We start from the raw sequence: 19,179 nt of genomic DNA on the forward strand, positions 1-19,179 counted from the left end.
ATGAACTATTAATGACCTGTATTCATATGTCCCTCTCTTGATAACCTGACGGGGAGGATCTGTCTGGGGGCGTCGGGGGTACAGGTGAGGGAGGACGACCGGGTGCTCAACTAACCTGATATAAGAACATGAATTTTCTGGTGAACTATTAATGTCCTGTATTCCCATGTCCCTCTCTTGATAACCTGACGGGGAGGATCTGTCTGGGGGCGTCGGGGGTACAGGGGAGGGAGGACGACCGGGGGCTCAACTAACCTGACATAAGAACATGAATTTTCTGATGAACTATTAATGTCCTGTATTCCCATGTCCCTCTCTTGATAACCTGACGGGGAGGATCTGTCTGGGGGCGTCTGGGGTACAGTAGGGGTGGGGGAGGGGTAAGACCTCAAAGAACATGAATTAAGAGAACAACATGATTTTCGACTGGGTGCTCAACTAACCTGACTAAGACCTCAAGGAACATCAATAAGAATATGAATAAGACCTCAAAGAACATGAATTAAGAGAACAACATGATTTTCGACTGGGGGCTCAACTAACCTGACATAAGAACATGAATTTTCCGATGAACTATTAATGACCTGTATTCATATGTCCCTCTCTTGATAACCTGACGGGGAGGACCTGGCTGGGGGCATCGCGGGAACAGAGGGGGGATGCGAATGACTGAAGAGGAGGAAGGAGAAGGAAGGAGGGCGTGAGATAAATGGGAAGAAAGAGAAGGGAGAAGATAAAGATGAGAAGAAGGAAGAAGAAGAGGATCCTGATGATGAGATGAAAGAGACAGGAGAGAACGATGAATATGAAGGAAGGTATTTCGACTGTGGGCTGAACTAACCTGACATAAGAGTAAAAGAACATTAATTTCCCGATGAACTATTATTGCCCTGTATCCCCATATGGCCCTCGCCTAGCCTGACATAAGAACATAAGTATAGGCACATAAGTTTTCTCATGTGCTCCTTTCTTGGTAACCGACACGGGAACCTTTCGGGGGCACAGGGGGGGGGGATGCCTAGGAGAATCGAGGAGGAGGTCACATAAAGGAGGTTGAGGGGCTCGCCTAACTTCACATGGGACCTTAAGGACACAGGAGTGGGAACAGGCTTTGGAGTGAGGTCATCCAAGGTCAGTTCAAACTCCCTGATACAAATGGGCGAGAAGGGGAGGTTAAATGGGCCTCTTAATTATCACGTTTAAAGCTGAATCATCAACGGGCAGGGGTCATTTTAGAGGGCAGGTGGTGGGTGTGCGCATGCCTGGGTCAAGCCAAGGTCAAGCTCACCGGTGCCAGATTATCGTACTCAGAGCCTCGTATTTACCAATTTCTGAGCCATAGCTATTGCCAAAAAAACACCAATAATTAACCATTTTAACGATAACTATATATGAAGGCAGTTATTGGGGTCGAGGAGGCAGTTTTGGGGTCGGAAATCAGGAAACAGGAGGATGAGTACGACAATCTGGCAACGTTGGACTCAAGCTGCCTCCTCCCACAACAATGACGCAACCTCAGTCGTCGAGAGGTGCTCAGTGGAGGAGGTTATGCCGCTGGTGCTCCGCGGTGGTCCATATCCGTAACTAGTCTCAGCACTGCCAAAGGTAAGCAACACTACAGTACCTTCGTTGTATTTATTGTATTTACTTAGGTTCATTGTTTGTCTATGTATGTGCTTGGAAATACGAACTACGGCAGCCTGGTTTGTTAATTAGTGCTTCGTCTCGGCGGTTCGAAACACTTAAATTGGATGGCGATTTACCGCAGTGGTCCCAGAAGTATGTACGACAGTTATTCCAAAGTACCACTCAAACACCATACACACGCAATTCACATTTCTTAAAAAAATAAGTCAAACGAGTTGAGTGGGGAAGCATTTTTTTTTTTTTTTTTTTGGGGGGGGGCGGTATTTCGTTGATAGGGAGAAAGACGGCGGGTAGAGAGACATGCCCATTTTTTTCAAGTGGAGGAGGCCCAACAACGGGGCTGAGGGTGTCGGAAAGAGCACACGAGCAAGCCACGTGTTATATAGCTCAGTATTGTCAGACGCTCCCTCCCACCCCTTACACCAGCCATTTTCAGAGGCCAAAGAGATCATGCAGTCGGGTCCTCGTGAATGTTTTATTTTTCAGCTCATGGTACAGGAGAAAGATCAAACTACCACCGGGGCCATAAAACTACCCCTGGAAATGCCCAAAACTCCTACGAAAAGCCTTGTCAAATATGTGTTCTCGGGCGCGGAAATGTTTAAAAACGTGAACCTTTGGCTGGTATTATAAGACACTCGCTTCTCAAATCAGCTATTTCTAAAGGTCTAAGAGGGGGTCAGTCGGGTTCTAATGAGTGTTTCTTCAGGTTCAAGGCACAGAGGAAGGCTCAAACTACTACCAGGGTCATAAAACTACCCCTGGAAATGCCCACAACTCCTACGAAAGCCTTGTTAAATATGTGTTCTCGGGCGCGGAAATGTTTAAAAACGTGAACCTTAGGCTGGTATTATAAGACATTCGCTTCTCAAATCAGCTATTTCTAAAGGTCAAAGAGGGGGTCAGTCGGGTTCTAATGAGTGTTTCTTCAGGTTCAAGGTACAGAGGAAGGCTCAAACTACTACCAGGGTCATAAAACTACCCCTGGAAATGCCAACAACTCCTACGAAAGCCTTGTCAATTATGTGTTCTCGGAAATGTTTAAAAAATGTGAACCTTAGTGTTGATGATCGTTGAGTCGTTACTGGTCATCCGCTAGTGTTTGCACGAGTCACCCCTCGAAACAGTTAACTTGTCTGGTGGTTAAAGCAATCTGGTATTTTCAACCACAAATGGCTTGGTAATGACTTTTGTGGTCTAACGTTATGTGTTCCGATGTGTTCTATCTATACTAAGGCCCTATTTATTTTGGACGATATTCAATCTTGAGTTCATTACGATCGAGGTTGCCCGCTGTAGTGATTCAATATGCCTCTAGAGAAGATCAAAAGAGAGTTAAGGGTTGAATGGCTTCCAGCGCGCCATCCTGTATACTCCTTGGAGGAATAATACGTATTCTTCCTCCAAGGCATACTCCGCGTCGATTACTGCTACCGCCATTTTTAAAGGTCAGCGGGTTTTTAAAAACTCTTCCGCCTTCAGCTGACGCGGTGTTGCCACATGACGACTCGCTTGTATCTGCTCCACTTTTAATTGATATTTATGCGATTTTTTTATTTTATTTTTTATTTTTTATAAGGAGTTCGCGTCAGCAGAATCGTACCTTGCTGCGCGTGGCCTCGGTGTTCATTTCTGTCTCGCTGCTGCTTTTTTCTCGTTTTACATGTCGTTTACTGTTTTTTTTTAATGTTAGAGAAAATACGATCACTTGGTAAATTATCAAAGCCTAGGATATCACCCCACCCTACTCTCTCTCTCTCTCTCTCTCTCTCTCTCTCTCTACGTATAGGTTCACCATACGGGATTCATCAGGCACGCGAGTTCAGTTTTTCACTTTTATTCACATAGGTAGCCTTCAGTGTCCAAATATACAGCAACAGATTAATGTAAAAGATATATGTCAAGTACTTTTACAAACCCAAACTTTTTTTATTAATTTCCTCTCTACTTACATATAGTCTGCTGGCCTGATATATTAAAGTGTCTAACAGAGGAACGATGATTGAAGGAATAGATGATAAAGGAAATTATATAGATAGGAAACAATGATAGAAAGAATTGATGACAAAGGAAAGGATGGAGAGGAAACGATGATATAATTAAGTCCAAGTGGCTCTCAACCTTTTATGCCCATGCAGTGCTCCCTCTTCACCGTATGTCAGAATGTCTCCCCCATTTCAAGATCGCCTGACTCAAAACCACGTGTCTACCTCCCCTGTAGGCGGGGCTGCAGGGGCTACACATCATTGGAGGGGGGTGGAAGGGGGGGATACCTGTTGCATGAGGCCTTGGGAGAGCGTATAAATGTGGCAGCCCTATCTATGGCTTGTGGCACACGGTCCAATAGGCTGCAGCAGGTATCCGATGTTTGCTGCGTATTATGCTGCCCCGGGGAGCTTGAAGGCAATAGAGAGAGCAATATTACAAATGTTGGAGTCTGCCATTCTGTTACCCAAATTCCCCCCACCCCCTCCTGAAACCCTGAAATTTCCTCCCGAGGTGAGGGAATTTCCCCGAGGTTGAGAACCACTTGAGTTAACAAGTCCCCTAGCTTTCCTCTTGAATAGGCTGTGTGGAGGGAGAACAATTGAGGCGATGCAGAATGAATAAAAAAAGTGAATCAAATGAGTGAGACGTAAGGTGGGGCGGCTGAGAAAAAAAGGAAATGGTTGTGATGAAAGACGTGCGTAAGAGTTATCCTTGAGGGCCGTGCTGCTGGCCCGTCACAGTCAAGGGTTAGGTCCTGCTGTTTGCTGTACGTCAACTCATGAACCACGTGCATGTGTTACATTCCAGCAAACGTTTTTATGATTCAGTTCCGAATCTTCATTAAAGTCCCTAAGTATTTATGGTTCACTATAACTGAATAATTGAATTGGCAGTATAGTGTTAACGCCTCGCTGGGCGGCAGTGCACAGACCATTAATGAAGCACTAATGTAGCAGCCAGCGCCAGGCAGCGTCGAGTGAATGAGGGAGGATGAAGGGGGCGCGTGTGGCATTGGGTATGGGTAGGCGGTGACTGAGTGGTTAGCGTGCGGGCCCTGCATTCACCGCACGCTACCACCTAGGATTTTTCAGTCACCGGCGAGTGGCCTAAGAGTAAGACTACCCACATGCTGTCCTAAAGACCACCCATCAACCCGGACTCTAGAAGAAACCGTCCAAGTGAATCAAGAATGAGTTCCGGGGGGCAGCATGAGCCAAGCATAAATGGCGCTACTATAAAAATTGCTTGCGCCATGATGGGCTTGGGCCGAACACCAGGCCCCTGAAGAAAGTCTACCGGGGCTATAGGCGAACACGTAAATAAAAAATAATAATAATGACCGTTGTGCCTGACAGTTCTTGTATCAGAGAGCTCCGTCAGTTTATCATACAGCCCAATACACTCGTGGGAGGGGGATCCAGGGCGCTGGGTTCATTGGTCATCAGACAAGTGCAGAGGGTTAGCAAGAGGGTTGTTTGTGGCAAAATGGCATGGCTGCTGGAGTCCCCTACCGGGGCTATTAAACATTATCCATGTCACAAGACCATGTAATAGAAGGTAATTACAGTGTACGTGATAAAACAGCCTCCCCCCCCCGTGCAGGGCAGATCATTACTAATATTACTTATATGCGTGTTATGCACCTACACAGATGCCCTGCACATTAGTTATCAAGATCAAGACCAGGCTTTGAGTATAGAAAAATGTACATCTAATAAATGAAAGGTATATAGCATTGGTCTTTTATCTCTGCTCTATCAGTCACTATGCTGCCCTGCTGAGCCTTGGATGGTATAATAACTGAGATAACAAAGTATAATAATCTCAGTCAGTTAGTTGATGGCAAGAATCGTATTGTACGGGAGGAAGAAAATATGGCACAGACTTGGCTGGGTACTCACTCATATCAAGAATGGAAAAAATACCTTGAACTGAACCTGGGAAAGGAAATAAAAATACCTGTAAAAAAATTCACCCCCCCTCAAAAAAAAAAGTGAAAAGTTAACCCTTGTAAAAATGAAGTGTGGTAATGGATGTTAATTTCCATAATACTTCACTTCTATCCCTAAGTTTAGCCTTTAACCTGGTAGCAGCGACGGGCCAAATTTGTGGCTTTACCGTGTAGCAGCGACGGGCCAAATTTGTGGCTTTACCGTGTAGCAGCGACGGGCCAAATTTGTGGCTTTACCGTGTAGCAGCGACGGGCCAAATTTGTGGCTTTACCGTGTAGCAGCGACGGGCCAAATTTGTGGCTTTACCGTGTAGCAGTGACGGGCCAAATTTGTGGCTTTACCGTGTAGCAGTGACGGGCCAAATTTGTGGCTTTACCGTGTAGCAGTGACGGGCCAAATTTGTGGCTTTACCGTGTAGCAGTGACGGGCCATATTTGTGGCTTTACCGTGTAGCAGCGACGGGTCAAATTTGTGCCTTGATATAAACCCCCAAAAATAGCTGATACATAATCTGATAACAAATGCTTTGATGTATATTATGAAATGGTTTGTGTGAGGGGTGATTTTTACTCATTTTTCTCGCTTGGAGGGACCATTAAGAAACATGATCCGCGCTGCTGCTGGGTTAAGTAGCTTTCCCTAATATAATCATTCTTCTATTATAGTTGGAAGGCTGGAGACACACTGACTATCTAACTCAAGTAAAAATAAAGCATTGTAATCCAACTTAATTTCTGCAAAACCACACTTTTATATCTCTCATTTTAGTTAGTTAGTTTCTCATATAATTTGTAAGGCTGAAAACTGGCAGAAATATCCCTCACTTTTATCCCCCAGTTAGTTAGTTTCTCATATAATTTTTTTCCTGATTTGATAACCATTTGTAAGGCTGAAAACAGGCAGAAATATCCCTCGGTTCAGTTTTGTTTAGCTTCCTCCGTTATGAGCTCTCACTGGAAGGCTTATAACACAGCAGTTACATCCAAGAACCCCAAACATGCCCCCTTGCGTGTTCTCCCTGGATCCACCTCATTGCGTGAACGGTTGTGACTCTACCGAGGAGTCACAACATATGCGGCAGCAGGTACAGAGTGTGCGTAGATGAGGCGATATATTAATGCTATGAATGACGCTTCCTTCCTTCTCCCTCGATGAAAAACAGGAGTACTACAAAGGCCCGTATTCTCAGACACTTTTGGGTCTCACGATAACTGTTACCCAAGGCCACGAAGGAGATGAGTCGGGTTCACATGAGTGTTTCTTAACGTTCTTGGTGCAGAAGTCTTGTCAAACTATCACTAGGCTCATAAAACTACCCATGGACATACCGACACAACCTATACGATAGCCTTGTCAAACTCTTTCCCAAGGCCACAAAGGAGATTAGTTGGGTTCTCATGAGTGCTTCTTTACGTTCATGGTGCAGAAGCCTTGACAAACTATCACTAGGCTCATAAAACTACCCATGGGATTACCAACACAACCTCTATCAAAGCCTTTCCAAATGTGAGTGTATGTAGAGCCTTGTCAAACTATCACTAGGCTCATACAACTACCCAGGGACATACCGACACAACCTCTATCAAAGCCTTTCCAAATGTGAGTGTATGTAGAGCCTTGTCAAACTATCACTAGGCTCATAAAACTACCCATGGGATTACCAACACAACCTCTATCAAAGCCTTTCCAAATGTGAGTGTGTGTAGAGCCTTGTCAAACTATCACTAGGCTCATAAAACTACCCATGGGATTACCAACACAATTAACCTCTATCAAAACCTTTCCAAATGTGAGTGTGAGTAGAGCCTTGTCAAACTATCACTAGGCTCATAAAACTACCCATGGGATTACCAACACAACCTCTATCAAAGCCTTTCCAAATGTGAGTGCATGTAGAGCCTTGTCAAACTATCACTAGGCTCATAAAACTACCCAGGGACATACCGACACAACCTCTATCAAAGCCTTTCCAAATGTGAGTGCATGTAGAGCCTTGTCAAACTATCACTAGGCTCATAAAACTACCTGTGGATATACAACTAACACAAACTCTATGAAAGCCTTATCAAACATGGGTGTGCAGGCCCTGAAATGTTTGAGAATATCGGGCAAAAAAGCTGTGTGTGATATGCTTTCCCTCGAGAGAATGATATGGCACCTTTATGTATTAGGATATTTACAACTGGAAATATGCAGATAACTTCATATAAATAGGCCGTTACTTGAACCCATATGACTAAAAAAATTAAATATGATAATCAAGTCCTCTAAAAACATGCAGACCACAAGCACCACCATGGCCGAAAATATATAGATCGCTACTTTTTTGTGTGTGTGTGTGTAATGTTTCGACAGTAAATGTATTGAATTGAAAATCTAGCTTGTGCCATTAAATATATTCTATGAAACTCTAATATATAATAGTCCTAAGTCTTGTAGCAAGGAATCTAATGGACTAGAATCGCAAGACATATTAACTCTTGAGATGTTTGAATAAGCCTAACTTTATCAAATGATTTTCTAACTTTTTTTTAATAAGTAACCCAGGATATTCAAATGAGCCAAACTAACATTTTCCATTTTTTATCCTTTAGCAAATAACTTGTAGGATGTTGAAATGAGTTGGATTCTATCAGTTTCCTTTTTCCAGCTTTGATATAAATAACTCCAAAGATCTTCATATGAGCCAAATTTTCAGTGTTTAGCTAACATTAGGATCTTCAAATGAGCGAAATCTTATCAATGTTTTACTTTTTAAATCTCTTAGGGTGTTCAAATGAGCCAAACTTCATCAGTGGTTCTCTAGCTCTTTGATAACTGGTGCTTGCAATCTTGTGGTTCCCTAGAGGTCGTGTGTTGCTTGTGTTAACTTGCTGCGGGCGACCTATTTTCTCCCTCTTCTAATCTCTTGTTTTTCACGGCCATCTTTTTTTAGAGAGAAAGAGAGAGATCATATTCTTTTTCCTCGACAGTATTCATTTCCGAGTTCCCCCGCCTTTTTTTTAGTCTGTCATGGTGGTGTGGTTTGTCTGTGTTAACTTGTGGTGTCTCTTTGTTCCAGGGCCCAGGAGGAGTGTGCGAGGGGATGTGCTGCTCTCTATGGCTTGCTGGGAGGTGGGTGATGAAGTACCAGATGAAGTACTAGGTCATTACCAGATCATGAGATAGCCAGGACAAAGAGACACCAAGGCCAAAGTTTCTGTGCAGTGTAGAATGAAGGAAGTTGTCATGTTGCTCTCTTTTAAATTTTAAGTGTGCAAGTCCCTGTTATGGGTCCTAAACATAAATCTAAATATGATGTTAACCCATTAGCAGTGACGGGCCAAATTTGTGGCTTTACCGTGTACCAGCGACAGGCCAGATTTGTGGCTTTACCGTGTACCAGCGACAGGCCAAATTTGTGGCTTTACCGTGTACCAGCGACAGGCCAGATTAGCGACAGGCCAGATTAGATTTGTGGCTTGTACCAGCGACAGGCCAGATTTGTGGCTTTACCGTGTACCAGCGACAGGCCAAATTTTTGCCATGATATAACCCCCAAAACAAGATGATGCATAAACTAATCACAAATGCGTTTATATATTATGAAATAGTTTGCGTGAGTGATGATATTTTCTCATTTTTAACGCTTAGAGAAACGCTTTGAGAAACATGATCCCTGCAGCTACCGGGTTAAGTGGTAAGTCCCTGTCATGGGTCCTAAACATAAATCTAAATATGATGTTAATTGCCAGCCATTTCTTCAGCATTTTGACTTTGAGAAATCCAACTGATGTCTAACTTTAAGAATTTGCATCTAAAGTTAGGATTAATTGATTGGGCTATATCTTCATGGCGCCACAACTACGGATGTCATATGGAACTCTGACTTAAGGAACAGAACTCGTATGGAACTCTGACTTAAGGAACAGAACTCGTATGGAACTCTGACTTAAGGAACAGAACTAAACAGAACTCGTATGGAACTCTGACTTAAGGAACAGAACTCGTATGGAACTCTGACTTAAGGAACAGAACTCGTATGGAACTCTGACTTAAGGAACAGAACTCGTATGGAACTCTGACTTAAGGAACAGAACTAAACAGAACTCTTGCATTTGTTTTCAAGAAAGGAAATCCTAACTCAGGGACTGCATAAATAATAATAATGAGGCAGAGGTGAAGGACCCGTGAGTGGCATAAAGCCCTGACTGGGATTTAGGAACAGAACTGAGAACAGAACTTTTGCATTTGTCTTAAAGAAAGGAACATACTCATAACTCTGGGACTGTGTAAAATAATAACAATAAGAGGCAGTAGTGAAGGACCCGTGAGTGTCATAAAGCCCTGACTGGGATTTAGGAACAGACAGAACTAAGAACAGAACACTTGCATTTGTCTTAAAGAAAGGAACACACTTGTAACTCTGGGACTGTGTAAAATAATAACAATAAGAGGCAGTAGTGAAGGACCCGTGAGTGGCATAAAGCCCTGACTGGGATTTAGGAACAGACAGAACTAAGAACAGAACACTTGCATTATTTGTCTTAAAGAAAGGAACACACTCATAACTCTGGGACTGTGTAAAATAATAACAATAAGAGGCAGTAGTGAAGGACCAGTGAGTGTCATAAAACCCTGACTGGGAACATTTGTGCATCTAAAGTTCAGTGTTCCTGGATGGGCATGAATCACTTGAAGGTGGAGGAGGCAGCAGCTGAGTCAGGGTGGAAGGAGGCAACTCAAGAGATGACAGAAGTACATATCCAGTTATTTATTAGATGAATAGACTGTGTGGAGGTCCGTCAGTACAGCTCCCCTCCTTTCCTCCCTCCCCCCCCCTCACATCCGGGACCGTCACATCCCTTGGCCCACTTGTTGAACTCTGAATGAACACAAGAAGACGTATGGCCGTCCCTATCCAATAAATAATGAGCCGTACACGCGCTCTGAATATTGCACATTCCTGATGAAATTCCTGAATAAAAACATCCACTACTCAGGCAGAGGAGTGCCCTAGCGTTAAATATTATTATGCCGAAAATGAAAGATGAATCTGTTGTACAACCAAGTGATAAGAATACACGGCTCCTCCTCGCGCTTATACGTAGCACAGAAGTTCATTAGATTCAATATAGATATGGTGAACCTTATATAGAGTCAGAAGTACAAAACATATACATACTATTAATAGCCTTTGAACTGTTCACACACAAGTACGGAGGAAGGGCAACACAGGAGAGACGCAGAAGTCATAGCGGCGGGCAAGGCCACAATGTACGTTATCAAGACACTGAACACGCACGCACGCACACACTCCACCCATGGCAGTCCGTCACTCGGGTCCGCACTTCACTTTTTTGGGTCCGCCAGAAACAACGGAGTCACGGCACAACACCCTAGTCGTCCCTCTTGTAATCCCCCACTCGCTTAACCTCTACTTGTGTCCACGGCATCGGTGGCTGGCAAGGGAAGGGCACTTGGCATTACGGCACACACTCAATTGTTCGTCCCGCCGCCTCTCTCACGGTCACTGTTGAGGGTGTAGTTGTTGTTGTTATTGTTGTTTCCAGGCATGTTCTTGTTGGCGGCCGCCTCGTCGGCCAGCTTCTGCCACTGCTGCCGGTTGTGCCGCACGCCGTCCAGGAGCGGCCCAAGGTCGGGGGTCATCTCCGCGAAGGCCTGAGAAGATTACAAAGGTTAGTATTACTTTTTGGCTTAGATGAAGGTTACAAGGGTCAGATTTATGACTCTGCAAAGGCCTAGCAAGAATACTACAAAGGTCAGGTTTGTCTTAAAAAAATTAAACTAAACTTTTTAGAACCTTGAGCAGTGGTTCTTAAACTTTTTGCTTCCACGCCCCCTCCTGCATGCATCTTTCCCTCCCTTCCCCCCTTGCATATTAGCCCACACTTCATTAGATGAAAAATATTCCTGCAACAGAAATAACAATTTTTTCCTCAAGGCTAGAGCCCCCCCCTAGGGGAGTGCGCCCCCCAGTTTAAGAACCACTGACCTAGAGGCTGTAAGTGTAGCAGCCCAAGACAGGGACATACGGTCCAGAAGGCTTTAACCCTATTCGTTCCGACCCGGGCCACATTTGCCCCCCCCTGAGGATTTTTGTCAAAACGATCATTTTTTTTTTATTACCAAGTTTAAAAGAAAAACAGACCTACTGATAAACGTAGAAAATACCGTAGATTAAGATGCGATATCAAAAATAACCATAGGAGCCTCCGTTATCTTGCTAAACACGAATATTTAGAAACACCGACGCGAATCATTTTGAAGCACGGCGATACGCTGTGAAAAAAAAACCAACGTTCAAACGCCTCCGGATGACGATATTATTACTGTTATAAGTATTAATATACCTGTATTGTATAGTGCTATACTGCATGTTCTGCATCTTTTATGTTAACAAAGCTTTAGCTGATACACTAAACAGACCAACAAACAAGCTAGCTGTAATAAAAACATGTACACAGCCCGCTGTGTACGAGAGTTATTCAACGGCAGTTGGCGACACGAGCTTGTGATTGCGGCGAGGCGATGACGAATTATGGCACATACAATACTTATTTTGACACTACCATAAGGTGATAACTGTGTCTCGTACATATGTTAATTTCTTGTACTTTGGCCAGACAATTCCTATATATAGCTAATAAAGTAAAAACGTACGTGCTTGGAGTCAGACAGAGAGAGAGAGAGAGAGAGAGGCCAGTCATAGGCTATTTGACCGTTTGAACCTAGCTCCCTCTCTTCCATCTTTCATATATATATATATATATATATATATATATATATATATATAGATATATATATATATATATATATATATATATATATATATATATTAACCAGGCAACAATGATAATACCAAAATAATATCAGTGCCAGTGTCACTTGCTGCGAAATATTCATGTCATTCATATTCAGTTCCTTTCAATATAAGCAAATATACTCTTATCGGCAAAAATTTTTTTAGCGTAATAAAAAATACTATGAAAGATGGAAGAGAGGGAGCTAGGTTCAAACGGTCAAATAGCCTATGACTGGCATCTCTCTCTCTCTCTCTCTCTCTCTCTCTATATATATATATATATATATATATATATATATATATATATATATATAAAATACTATGAAAGATGGAAGAGAGGAGCTAGGTTCAAACAGTCAAATAGCCTATGACTGGCCTCTCTCTCTCTCTCTCTCTCTCTATATATATATATATATATATATATATATATATATATATATATATATATATATATATTAACCACTCCACAATGAGACTACCCAAAATAATATCTGTGACAGTGTCACTTGCTGCGAAATATTCATGTCATTCATATTCAGTTCCTTTCAATATAAGCAAATATACTCTTATCGGCAAAAAAAAAATTACTTTCTATAAATCACTGGCCTCGTATGGTTTATTTTGGGGACCTGGATGCATTGAGAGAGAGAGAGAGAGAGAGAGAGAGAGAGAGAGAGAGAGAGAGAGATTATTTTGGGATATCAAGACGAATAGGAAAGCGAAATTTAGCGTAATAAAAAATACTATGAAAGATGGAAGAGAGGGAGCTAGGTTCAAACGGTCAAATAGCCTATGACTGGCCTCTGACACTTATCATCAACGCCACCATCACGACCACCATCATCACCACCATCATCATCATCACCACCATCATCATCACCACCATCATCATCACCACCATCACCATCATCACCATCATCACCATCATCACCATCATCATCACCACCATCATCATCATCATCACCATCACCATCATCATCACCATCAACAACATCATCACCACCATCATCACCACCATCATCACCATCATCACCATCATCACCACCATCATCATCACCACCATCACCATCACCACCATAATCATCACCACCATCATCACCACCATCATCATCACCATCACCACCATCATCATCACCACCATCATCATCACCACCACCATCATCACCACCACCATCATCACCACCATAATCATCACCACCATCACCATCATCACCATCATCATCACCATCATCATCACCACCATCATTATCACCACCACCATCACCACCACCATCATCACCACCACCATCATCACCACCATAATCACCACCACCATCATCACCACCATCATCATCACCACCATCATCATCACCACCACCATCATCACCACCACCATCATCACCACCATAATCATCACCACCATCACCATCATCACGATCATCACCATCATCACGATCATCACCACCATCATCATCACCACCATCATCACCATCATCACCACCATCATCATCACCACCATCACCATCACCACCATAATCATCACCACCATCATCACCACCATCATCATCACCACCATCATCATCACCACCATCATCATCACCACCACCATCATCACCACCACCATCATCACCACCATAATCATCACCACCATCACCATCATCATCACCATCATCATCACCACCATCATCATCACCACCATCATCATCATCATCACCATCATCACCATCATCATCACCATCATCATCACCACCATCATCATCATCATCACCATCATCACCATCATCATCACCACCATCATCATCACCACCATCATCACCACCATAATCATCACCACCATCACCATCATCACCATCATCATCACCATCACCACCATCATCATCACCACCATCATCACCACCATCATCATCATCATCACCATCATCACCATCATCATCACCATCATCATCACCACCATCATCATCATCACCACCATCACCATCATCACCACCATCATCATCACCACCATCACCATCACCACCATCATCATCACCACCATCATCATCACCACCATCATCACCACCACCATCATCACCACCATCATCATCACCACCACCATCATCATCACCACCATCATCAACACCACCATCATCAACACCATCATCATCACCACCATCATCACCATCATCATCACCATCATCATCACCACCATCATCATCACCACCATCACCATCATCACCACCATCATCATCACCACCATCACCATCACCACCATCATCATCACCATCATCACCACCACCATCATCACCACCACCATCATCACCACCATCATCATCACCAACATCATCATCACCACCATCACCATCACCACCATCATCATCACCACCATCATCATCACCACCATCATCACCACCATCATCATCACCACCATCATCATCACCACCATCATCATCACCACCATCATCATCATCACCACCATCATCACCACCATCATCACCACCATCATCATCACCACCATCATCACCATCATCACCACCATCATCATCACCACCATCACCATCATCACCAAAAAGGAGGAAGAAGAGGATGAAGAAGAGGAAGAGGAAGAAGAGGAGGAAATAGAGGAAGAGGAGGGAGAGGAGGAAGAAGAAGAGGAAGGAGAGGAAGATGCAGAAGAGGAGGAAAAAGAGGAAGAAGAAAAGGAAGAGGAAGAAGAAGAGGTAGGGGAGGAAAAGGAGGAAGAAGCTAGAAGAGGAAGAAGAAGAGGACGAGAAGCTAGGAAGAGGTGGAAAAGTATAGAAGAAGAGGAGGAAGAAGAGGAAGAAGAGGAGGAAAAGAGGGAAGGGGACAATAAGGAGGAAGAAGAGGAAGAAGGAAGAAGAGGAAGACTAGGAAGAGTAGGAAGAAGAGGAAGAAAAGGAGGAAGAGGATGAAGAAGAGGAAGAGGAAGAAGAGGAGGAAATAGAGGAAGAGGTGGGAGAGGAGGAAGAAGAGAAAGAGGAAGAGGAGGAAGAAGAAGAGCAAAATCAAGAAAAAGGAAGAAGAAGATGAGAAGGAAGAAGAAAAGGAAGAGTGAGAGGAAGAATGAGGAAGAAGAGTAAGACGAGAAGCTAGGAAGAGGAGGAAAAGTAGGAAGCAGAGGAAGAGGAAAAGGAAAAAGAAGAAGAGGAAGAGGAGGGGGAACAGAGGGAAGAGGGAAAAGGAGAAAGAAGAGGAAGAGGAGGAAGAAGAGGAAAAGGAGGAAGAAGAGGAGGAAGGAAAGGAGGAAGAGCAGGAAGAAGAGTAAGAGGAAGAAGAGGAGGAAATAGAGGAAGAAGAGGAGGAGGAGGAAGAACAGGAAGAGGAGGAAGATGAAGAAGAAGAGGAAGAAGGAAGGGAAGAGGAAGAAGAGGAAGAGGCAGAAGAAAAGGAAGAGGAAGAAAAAGAGGCGAGAAGCTAGCGAGAAAAGGAAAAGGAGGAAGAGGAGGAAGAAGAGGAAGAGGAAGAATAAAAGGAGAAAGAAGAGGAAGAGGAGGAAGAAGAAAAGGAGAAAGAAGAGGAGGAGGAAAAGAAGGAAGAAGAGGAAGAAGAAGAAGAAAAGAAGGAAGAATAGGAAGAGGAGGAAGAAGAAGAAAAGAAGGAAGAATAGGAGGAAGAGGGAGCAAAGGATTTTATTTCTTGAGAGTTTCTTTTCACTCATTATTCACTATTGCTTTACACCATTGATTAGGTTCCAGTACTTAGTGTTCACGAGCGTTATTGTTGTTCAGAAAAATCAATACGATGCTGGCTATACGAGGGCGAAAAATCTCAAGGGGTCGGAACGTATAGGGTTAAGACATGGGGTTACCTTGTCATGCCAAGTATTGTCGCTTTTTGAAGTTGATCAGACTAAGACTAGACTCATAAAACTAGCCATGGAAGTCCTGGCACAAATCCTACAAAAGTCTTATCAAATGTGGGTGTGTAAGAGCTTAAGTGTTTGAGAGTACGACGGACCTCATAAGCTTCAAAATATTTTAACGCCTGTCTGTGTGTTTGTCTGACGTGACTCACCTCGTACACCGGCAAGCAGATGGAGTCAATGAAACCCACTTGCATGACGGGTAGTTTGTCTTTCTTCTCTCGGTTCATCATGTCCTGCGGGGAAAGAAGGAGATGGTGTTACGTAGTGCTTTACAGAAGGACGAGTAAAAAGATTTAGCTGACAGGACTAAGCACATAATATATCCTGAGTTAACATATGTTGAGTGTGTGGGCTCTTAAGACCTACTACTGCCCTTCCCAGCTCTTTGTTGGATCAGTGTCTCCTTAGCCGATTCTGCCTCTCACATTAACTATTTCCAAAGGCCAAAAAGGAGGTCAGTCGGGTTCTCACAAGTGTTTTTTAGGTTCATTCTTACCATTGCTATCTGTACTCACATTATAAGGAAACTATTTTGAATTTTTCTTAACATACCATTAATTTTCTTGAGTGAGTACTGATTGGAAGGAGTTTATGAACTGGCAAACACCCTATTTCTGCTGCCCATATATAAATAATTCTTCTTTTGCAGATGTTGCTTTTCAAGTCCATGTTGTGGATCCTGACGCCTAAGCTTTGTCACATGAACTCAAGGCCGTGACATCTAAGCATCAGTAAGGTTGGTTAAATCTGCTTAGTAATTGTGTGCTTCTGTATGTTGGTGATGTGCAACTAGACAGACTTAAAGCTAAAAGATTATTATATAGAATTATGGCAAGTTTTACAGTCCAGGTATAGCAAGTTTGTAAGCTGCCCAACCAAACACAGAATACTACCACAATGCCTTGTATGATGTTGGGTGTTAATATAAAGGAGGAAATTTTAGGAAACCGCACAGAAAACCTCTCTTTAGGATCTGGTATTGAGTGGTATTAACGGAGAATATAGTTTGGTTTGGGTGCTCACAATGACACTGTGTTGGACCGTCAGTGTGGGTACTAAGGGCATCAACACCTGATCTTAGCAAGGGTCTTAGAGATGAGGAAGCAATGGCATCTACTGAATCAACCTTGTGTAAGAACCGCATCCATATTGTTCACTGTCACTATAGTCTGTTCACTCAAGTCCAACCCAAGCTGACAACATAAACCTAAGCGTGTTTGCAAGCCGAGTGCTGATTGGCTACTGCTATGGCTTTCAAGCTTTCTGCGAATCTGCACTGTGCTTACGAACACGCTTAGGTTTATGTTGTCAGCTTGGGTCAGACTTAAGTGAGCAGACTATAACACATACATCAGTAATCGGTGAGTGTAACATCTCATACTAGTTCCAACATCACACCTCATTTTAACCATTCTGCCACACTTACTATTGGGGTGATCTTCAGCTCCTCCTTCTCAATGTCGCCCTGCTCAAAGAACTCCCCGGCCACCAGCTCGGCCACCTGAGGGGAGAAGAGAGCCGTTAATACGAAGGTGTCTGGTTAATTGTCAGTAAACCACATTTCTTTTTACTCTTTTATGCTTTTTCCATTTATTGTTAGATCATTTTAGGTGGTGGAACTGTTTATAAGTAAATTCAGACTGCACCAAATTTTTCTTCGCCAACCAAGGTGCGAGAATGGCTTAAGCTCCCACCTTCAGTGGTACAGTACAACACTACTAACTCCTTAAAAACAAGCTTGACTGACACTTCCTTCAACTTAATAGTCTATTAAATTTACTAAAGTAAAAAAGCAAAGTTGTGGAGCTATGTGACTAATGTAAAATCACTAAGGTTTAAACTTGAGATGCAACATTTTGGAGCCTTCTGATTAATGTATAATCACATAGGTTTAAGGACAGACCACCAAGTCTGGACCATGTGGTCTGATTTTCTATGTAAATCTCTCTCTCTCAGACTGGCACAAATTGATTAGTTACAATATCTTTTTATGACAAACCTCAGAAAATTACCAAAAGTTTAAGTAAACACTGGATTGAAGAAGTTAAATATTTACTTTACTCATTTTGTTTTAGTTTTCAGTATTTATTTATTTTCTTCAGTTAACCTTAATTTCTGGTACTTGTTTAATATATACTTAATGTGACCAGCTGTGTTACCTGCTTCTGTATGGGCCAGGGCTTGGTGATGGCGGCGATGTCACAAATGGTCATCATCATGCCGCGCACCTGCTCCCGCACCTCCTCGTGGCTCAGCTCATAATCCTGCGTCTTGACCATGTTGAAGAACCCGCCACGCTTCCTGTGGGGGGGAGACGGGGGTGGTAAACAGCGTCCTTTTGGAAGTGTTATCTTGATACAGAAATTATAAGAACTTTGCCTGCTGCCTTTATGGATGTCTTTCTCTCCTTAGTAGCTCTCCTATAGTTTTTTTTCTGGTATACGTTTTGAAACTATTCTATACTTGCTCTCATATAAGTGTCCCCTTTGCATTAACTTCAACAATATCCCTTTTGTAAATCTCTTAACCCGGTAGATGCGGGAATCATGTTTCTTAAAGGCTCCTCTAAGCGAATTAATGAGAAAAAATCATCGCTCACGCAAATCATTATATAATATACCTATATCAATGCATTTGTGATCAGTTAATGCATCCTATATTTTGGGGGATTTATGTCGAGCCACAAATTTGGCCCGTCACTGGTACCGGGTTAAGTTCTAGGGAAGAAGGAGAATGAGGGAAGAGCTCCTTAGAGGGTTAATCATTCCTTGGTAGTTTCCAGTTGTCTGTTTTCAAAATTCTTCAAGAGTAAAGTCATAAAATAAAATATTCAAACCTAATCAACTCAATTACCTACAAGGGAAAAGCCGTTCATTGGCTAGTCTTGAACATCAACGTTGGCTGGAGTACATAGCTGGGGTCATGAGCTTCAACTTGGGGCCACT

At 43.0% G+C, this 19,179-nt stretch overlaps 1 protein-coding gene and 3 long non-coding RNA genes across 10 annotated transcripts in view; 2 read left to right on the forward strand and 2 right to left on the reverse strand.

Moving 5' to 3' along the window:
* Window positions 1–1,498: 1,498 nt before the first annotated feature.
* LOC127002711 (uncharacterized) lies at window positions 1,499–18,623 on the forward strand. Of its 2 annotated transcripts, none has more exons than XR_007756456.1 (5): window positions 1,499–1,605; window positions 8,650–8,702; window positions 11,141–11,266; window positions 16,884–16,970; window positions 18,385–18,623. It is a non-coding gene; the product is annotated as an uncharacterized LOC127002711 (long non-coding RNA). The 2 variants fall into 2 exon arrangements; XR_007756455.1 differs by having other exon boundaries at window positions 18,413–18,623.
* Window positions 1,647–5,869, forward strand: LOC127002717 (uncharacterized). The gene is made up of 2 exons (XR_007756463.1): window positions 1,647–2,313; window positions 2,537–5,869. It is a non-coding gene; the product is annotated as an uncharacterized LOC127002717 (long non-coding RNA).
* LOC127002713 (uncharacterized) lies at window positions 3,469–8,643 on the reverse strand. 2 transcript variants are annotated; one of them, XR_007756459.1, is made up of 3 exons: window positions 7,368–8,643; window positions 7,166–7,270; window positions 3,469–7,072 (listed from the first exon to the last, which is right to left on the reverse strand). It is a non-coding gene; the product is annotated as an uncharacterized LOC127002713 (long non-coding RNA). The 2 variants fall into 2 exon arrangements; XR_007756458.1 differs by having other exon boundaries at window positions 3,469–7,270.
* Window positions 9,334–19,179, reverse strand: part of LOC127002710 (dual 3',5'-cyclic-AMP and -GMP phosphodiesterase 11-like) — a 134,971-nt gene continuing 125,125 nt past the window's right edge. For 4 of the 5 annotated variants that reach the window (XM_050868796.1, XM_050868795.1, XM_050868797.1 and 1 more), the window contains 4 exons: window positions 18,394–18,535; window positions 17,661–17,735; window positions 16,384–16,467; window positions 9,334–11,249 (listed from right to left, as the gene is read on the reverse strand). In XM_050868796.1, the coding sequence (XP_050724753.1) occupies window positions 11,067–11,249; window positions 16,384–16,467; window positions 17,661–17,735; window positions 18,394–18,535 (484 nt within the window). In that variant the 3' untranslated portion in view covers window positions 9,334–11,066. The remainder of the gene's footprint in view (window positions 11,250–16,383; window positions 16,468–17,660; window positions 17,736–18,393; window positions 18,536–19,179) is intronic. The other variant, XR_007756454.1, reaches the window with a different exon arrangement.

This window comes from Eriocheir sinensis, chromosome 24 (assembly GCF_024679095.1).
Source record: "Eriocheir sinensis breed Jianghai 21 chromosome 24, ASM2467909v1, whole genome shotgun sequence".
Lineage (NCBI taxonomy): Eukaryota > Metazoa > Arthropoda > Malacostraca > Decapoda > Varunidae > Eriocheir > Eriocheir sinensis.